The 6,920-nt window shown below is 34.1% G+C and overlaps 1 protein-coding gene across 1 annotated transcript; it reads right to left on the reverse strand.

Moving 5' to 3' along the window:
- Positions 1 to 712: 712 nt before the first annotated feature.
- Positions 713 to 3,132, reverse strand: LOC131933095 (degenerin del-1-like). The gene is made up of 2 exons (XM_059289917.1): positions 2,872 to 3,132; positions 713 to 1,483 (listed from the first exon to the last, which is right to left on the reverse strand). The coding sequence occupies exons 1-2, from the start codon at positions 3,130 to 3,132 to the stop codon at positions 713 to 715; spliced, it is 1,032 nt and encodes a 343-aa protein (XP_059145900.1).
- Positions 3,133 to 6,920: the final 3,788 nt, after the last annotated feature.

A 6,920-nucleotide genomic window follows, 5' to 3' on the forward strand; every position in this document is an offset into this window, starting at 1 on the left:
TTCAGCTAAAGTGTGATGAGGTTCATACGGTCAATTAAAGAATAGTATGGTGTTTATGGTGTATGTTGTCTTGCTATATTCGGCTGCAGTGTGATGAAGTGCGTACGGTCAACGAAAGAATTGTATAGTGGGTGCCGAAATTTCGGTCGTATTTCGTAGAGTGTGATTTTTACGTTGGGGTACTGTACAGTACAGTACGCAATGGTATTGCTATGTCAATATGTTAATGTATTTTTTTTCTAAGATAAGCTTCGCTACTGTTCATTTTATAAAACTGTAATATAGCTAAAGATTGTATATAAAATAGGTAGATGCTAATTTCAAAATTATAGTTGTAATTAGCAATACTACATAATAATACATAATATAAAAAGTATTATTTATTATTGTACTTGCACGATGGTTTCTATAAATGACACGGTACCAAAATGTACTAAATATCAAAACATACGTTTATTATACCATGTATAATAATCCAATATTGAATAATTTAAATTTCTTGATGTTTAGTGATTGTCACCACAGAAAAGAATAATAAATCTTTAGCAAGTTCTAATCACAGAGCATGTTGGTCGATAAAAAAATGTAAAATAACCAAGCCTAGATTTTAAAACTTGTTAAATATCCGAATATTTGGAAATCCCATAAGAAATAGCATTACACATAAATGCTGGTTTCCGTAACGAAAAAAAAACACATCAAGTACATGTTTTTAAACAAGTGTTGACTCAGAAGGTAATGGTATATCAATTTTGTTGTTACATAGGTCTCTTTCTTTTGATTTCCTAAATCTTTTTAAATACGTTTTAAAAAGATGAATCAGCACTTGAATTATGAACTGGCAGACTTCTATAGCAGTAAGAACAGAGAACCCCAGCCATAATCCAAGTTGACCGCCAATGTTGCCTAGAAGATTATTCCAGTGGTATGTAGCTGATGTAGATATCACCTCGTATCGAAGTGTTTCGTAATAAATCTCAAGTCTTAAGAAATTTTTACGTATATGTTCGTGAGGATTACTTGTCCAGTTGTAGACTATTTTTTTCTTCGCGAAAGTTTTGTTGACAAATTTGACGTACCGGTCCAAATGCCGGTCTGCCGGCCACACGGCAGTCGACACGGTTGTCTGAAATAACTTTTGAGTACATGCCGGCGGACACATTTCCTCGCATCCTAACTCATGCTTCTCAAACTTTTCTTGTACTGTATCCATGCATTTCGCCATCGTCTTGTTACAGATTTGAAGAGATTTCGTGTTGTCCAAATCTAACCAGTCGTTGTAGTTTAGTACACGAACCATGTTGGCAAGGTCGAGGTCTATACATCGACATGATTCAAAGATACGTTTCTGTAGGCAGGTTCTGAGGCATGCGTCTTTTGTATAGGTATAGCCGAGCTGCTGGAAGATGTTTTTGATTTCGTTGGTGGTGTTATCTGCGCTGATACAGTTGCCGTAAGGCTGTGGTAGCATGTAGATTTCTGACTGCAAGGCGAATGTTTACAATACAATTATCATATCAATGTTGATGAACTTGGGCATCACATTTTAAATACACACACACAACAAATAAAATATGTACTCCCATATACACTATTACGTAACTCTACCACTGGTACAGATGACGCAATACCCGGATTCTTTGGGGATGGTCCTAGACTGATGAATTCTAAAATAAACTAAAAAGATTATCAGAAAACAAAACCTCTTCGTGGACTCGAAGCTAATGTCTAGGGTAAAAACAAATACGAAGACTTTCTGCAACTAATACACTTTTAATCAATTTAAAACCTTCTAAAATGCAAACAAGGCTAAATAATAAAATATCATGCACTAAAATATACACTATTGAGAAAACCCAACTTACAAATTCTGGAATAACACACTGAAACTACTAACACTGGATAAGGTACCTAAGTTATCACCACAACCGACACGTTATTAAAATAAGATACAGAAAAATACTGAATACACTGGAACTTAGAGATAATTGCTTCTTAAACTAGAAATTACATCATGGCTCTCTCCCCCCCTCTCTCTCTCTCTCTCTCTCTCTCTCTCTCTCTCTCTCTCTCTCTCTCTCTCTCTCTCTCTCACTCTGTGTGTGTCTAGTGGGCTCCCGTGCTAGGAAAATTCCTCCTTTATATACTACTCCAAAATTATGGGATGTCGACCTCAATGCTAATGTCCATTGGGGGGAAGGAGCCACAGCACGAGCCACACGAACTCAGTGGTGAATACTATCACATGAGTGTGATGGAAAAAAATGGTTTAAACTACAGACCACTCAAGTCCACTTAAATATTCAGAAAATTAAACAATTAAAAAAGAAGACCGAAGTAGGTCATAACACACTTTCATAATTAGTTTATTGCCCCATAACATGCTCACGCTATCAAGACAGCAACACCCCAACCACATACACTCAATCACATTTACAAGATGCACATACATCTAACGTATACACATTATCACCATGCGTAAATAAATCCTCACACTTTAACCTTACCCGGCACACTAAAAGTACTTTACACACAAATATTATATAATATATATATGTATAAACATATGTCGATTTTCTTCCAGGCATTCCCCGAAGAAAGTCACCCCCCCCCCTCCCAGAACAAAATGAGTTTTATATAAAAAAAAAATACGTTTAATTGTGTCCGCCACCCCCCCCCCCCCCCCCCCCCCGGAGAATGTCCGCCTTACCGAAAATATCAAGTCCACCCCCCTCCGGAGAAAAAAGTCCGGAAAAAACATTGTATATGTGTGTGTGTTTGTGTGTGTGTGTTAGTGTGTGTGTGTATATTTGTGTTTGTGCATAACGGATGCAATGATTCCCCAAATCATAAAAAACATCATTTACATACCCTCTTAATTCCAATACTAGTAACATATCCCGGCGCTGCCAGGATGCCAGTGTTATCAGGGAAGACGATCTCAGAGCCAGAATGTAACAAGACTTTTATCCCAGCTTTTTCTGTTATTGGTAGGTACTCATCCTGCTCGATGTCGAGGTCTAGGATCAGGCCGTTGGCTGGACCGGCTTTTGTGAGAAGCCTAAATATTAGGAATTGTATGGAAGGTGATTGAAACACAATTAGATTGAAAAATAGAGGGACCAAAAACATAAATAAAAATAAAACAAACATACAATTTTTTTAGAAAGAGCGGGAATGAAATAGAAAACAAATCATATTAAAATGCTGTATAAAAGGTAAGCGTATACGGCCTACACTGGTCAGTGAAAACGATAGAGAACAAGAATTACCATGAAACTGATGGATTCGCTGTCTTGTCACCAAATGTGTGACAGTTTCCGTTGTTGATAAATGTGTCCTGCTTAAAGTTGCTGGGGTCACATGCATGCTGCAGTTAAAATAAATTTTAAAAAATATTTTAAATTTTCAAAATAATTAAGTTTTACTCGGATGGAAAATAATTCAGGCATTAAGTGATTAAAACTAATCTTAATTATGACATTATATATACTTAAATACAGTTGATGTGGAATAAATATATATATATATATATATATATATATATATATATATATATATATATATATATATATATATATATATATATATATATATATATATATATATATACATATATAAATATATATATAAATAAATAAATAAATAAATATATATATATATATATATATATATTTATTTATTTATTTATTTATTTATAATTATACTTACTGAATCAAATGTGCATTGCATCATCATATCATTCATTGCGTGCCCTAGACTTTGTTTGATTTCTTGGGGGTAACTATTGAGGGTGCAACTCAGTTTCCTCATCTGTTTTGGGATGCTCAGGTCGTCCTACGATGGAAAATAAAAATAGACGAGTGATAATTATCGTGTGTGTGCATTTTATCTTTCCATCATTTAAATTCAATCCATGCATGTTTATATATTGTGTAGAATTATTCTTACGCAACATTCTAGCATGCCTATTGCGCATTGTTGAGACACCAGAAGATTTAACGAAAATCGTTACATTAATTTATTTGTATTCATTTATGATAAGTTTATTCATAAAATTTAAACTTCAAACACTCAAATTCTAAGTAGATATTGAAAATTCGATTTTCCCCCTTTATCCTTAAATTATATATTATCCTGGCTTATATATATATATATATATATATATATATATATATATATATATATATATATATATATATATATAGGGAGTGAGAGAGAAAGAGGCAGAGCAAGAGAAATAGAGAGATAAATATTTGACATGCAGCTTACCTTATCCCACGCATCGAACTGAGGTTGAAGAAACGTCGCCTTGGACACACGAAGCCGGTTGAGGTTACATATAGTGACAGCCGGCAGCTCCAGCGTGTGGTTGGTTTCTATGGAGAGCTGTGTAGAGGACGGAAAGCTGTAGTAGCTCCGGACCGTCAAGACGATTTGATACGTGGCCCAGACTATTCCGGTAAACACAAACAGCGTCCATAGCAACTTCAGCCATGTTGGTTTGCTGTGAGCTGTGCGTTTGATTCCATGCATGGTAGTCGTGTCCCCGAAGTCTTTGTACATTTCTACGATATGGTTGAGAGAGTGCATTCTACTTGACTTCCAGGCCTAAAAAACAACAAGTTTATTTTTTAAAATCTAAACCTACAAACTAAAAACTAAAACTAATCTGAAAAAAAAAAGTTTTTAATCTCTAACAACCCTTAAATCTATACAAATTGGAAAAGACATAAAACGTTGGTATAATTTCGAGTTATTGCATGAGTAGCTTGTGTTAGAAAACACCTAAATAAATGGTACAGCAAAACGAGTGCTGAAACAATATTAGAATACAATAATTAATTGAAAGCCGTAATTATCTAACGTGTACCTAATCACGTGACAAGCGAGTTGACCCGTTCACTGTGTCTTAAAAAACTCCATGCGTATTTATTGGAGTGTTGACATTAATGTTTTTTAATCTTTTTCAGTTTGGAGATTGTCACTTTTTTTCTTTACTTTTGTCTGTATATCGGAGAAAATTGTGATAGCATAAAACACCACCAAGTTAATTAAACATCAATATTGTTGTTGTAAAAACCGTGTTAATACAATCGTTTATTGATTACATATTTGAAAACAAATCTCCTGCCGTCTAAAGCTACTGTAAGTTGCTATTACAAACTGCTTCCCCGAGTCCTTAGACGTTACAGCCATTTCAATACAAAACAAATTTTTTTTTCGACCGGCGGGTATTAAGATTTTTCAACAAGTGATTTTGAGTTCTACTTAAGTCAGTGGTACAGAATGAGGGGGCGGGGGCGGCAGGGGAGGGGTAGGGTAGAGGTGTGGTGAATGAATTGCTCGGTTTTAAGGGTTAAGGAGGTGTGTGAGGGGAGATACCCCTGGACGGGCAGCTCACACAGTTACAGCATATATATATATATATATATATATATATATATATATATATATATATATATATATATATATATATATATATATATATATATATATATATATATATATATATATAAATTTAAAGTAATTTAAATAGTAGTGAATAATTTATTTTCTACTTTTTAGTGCATTATTACATAAACGTTTTCTATGAATTTTTTTTTACTTTACTTGTTTTATTTACACTAGAGTTGCATGACTAAAAACCAATTCGCGACTCTTGAACGTGATGGCGCGTGTATAATAGCGCGGTATAGTTGGGTAAAACTGCCTACTAATTTTGACAATATTTTAATTAATCCATAAAAAATAATTATGCATCAAATTAAGTCAAATTTAATGTCATAATGCATTGTCTTCATGGCTTGAGGCACGAGCCAACTACGAACCGTATCTGACAGTTAGAAGCGCCAGTAATTTCGCTCAGGCATTTAAATCTAGACTGACGACAGAGAAAATGAGTTAAATAATAGCTTGTAAATATCTATAGTAAATCAATAAAGCATTGCTTTATTTTTCGCTTTCGCATGCTAATGACAATTAGCAATTATTATTATTTAACACATACTTTTGCTTGCATTCTGAAATATATTATTACTGTCTGTTCAATGAAAAGTCTTCTCCGTAATGGTTGACGATTTAACATCTCCAAGACATTTTATTTAATTTCCGGTGTCAAAGGGGCAAAAAACAATAATGTAGAATGTATTGAAAGAAAACTTATCAGGTTAAATATTTTGACTTCTTTAATTATTCGAATACATTAACAGTGTTAAAATTTGATAAAGATGTAGGATACAGTAGTTTTTAATATCGTTCAAATCAGTTAAAATTACCTAAATATTTTTTGCACTAATATTAATTGTTTTTAAAATTGTTTTTAATATAATGCATATGACCAGTGCCCTTTCACAAAGAGGCAACCTTTATATTATCAGGAAAGTTTGAGAAACATGAGCTAGGGTGTGAGGAAATGTGTCCGCCGGCGTGTACTCAAAAGTTGTTTCAGACAACCGTGTCGACAGCAGTGTGGCCGGCAGACCGGCATTTGGACCGGTACGTCAAATTCGTCAACAAATTTTCCGCGAAGAAAAACAGAGTCTACAACTGGACAAGTTATCCCCACGAACATATACGTAAAAATTTCTTAAGACTTGAGATTTATTACGAAACACTTCGATACGAGGTGATATCTACATCAGCTGCATACAACTGGAATAATCTTCTAGGCAACATTGGCGGTCAACTTGGATTATGGCTAGGGTTCTCTGTTCTTACTGCTATAGAAGTCTGCCAGTTCATAATTCAAGTGCTAATTCATCTTCTTAAAACGTATTAAAAAAGATTTTGGAAATCAAAAGAAAGAGACCCATGTAACAACACAATTGATATACCATTACCTTCTGAGTCAACACTTGTTTAAAAACATGTATTTGATGTGTTGTTTTTTCGTTACGGAAACCAGCATTTATGTGTAA

The sequence above is a fragment of the Physella acuta genome, unplaced genomic scaffold, assembly GCF_028476545.2.
Source record: "Physella acuta isolate Inbredline_101_S28 unplaced genomic scaffold, ASM2847654v3 ptg002364l, whole genome shotgun sequence".
In the NCBI taxonomy this organism is placed as follows: domain Eukaryota; kingdom Metazoa; phylum Mollusca; class Gastropoda; family Physidae; genus Physella; species Physella acuta.

What these genes read in the sequence shown, in the direction of transcription:
- LOC131933095 (XM_059289917.1), bottom strand. Translation starts at nt 3,132, where the DNA reads ATGTTTTTGGTCCCTCTATTTTTCAATCTAATTGTGTTTCAATCACCT. An exon ending in CTAGTATTGGAATTAAGAGG is followed by an intron (nt 1,484 to 2,871) that starts GTATGTAAATGA and finishes TTCGCCTTGCAG; the next exon opens with TCAGAAATCTACATGCTACC.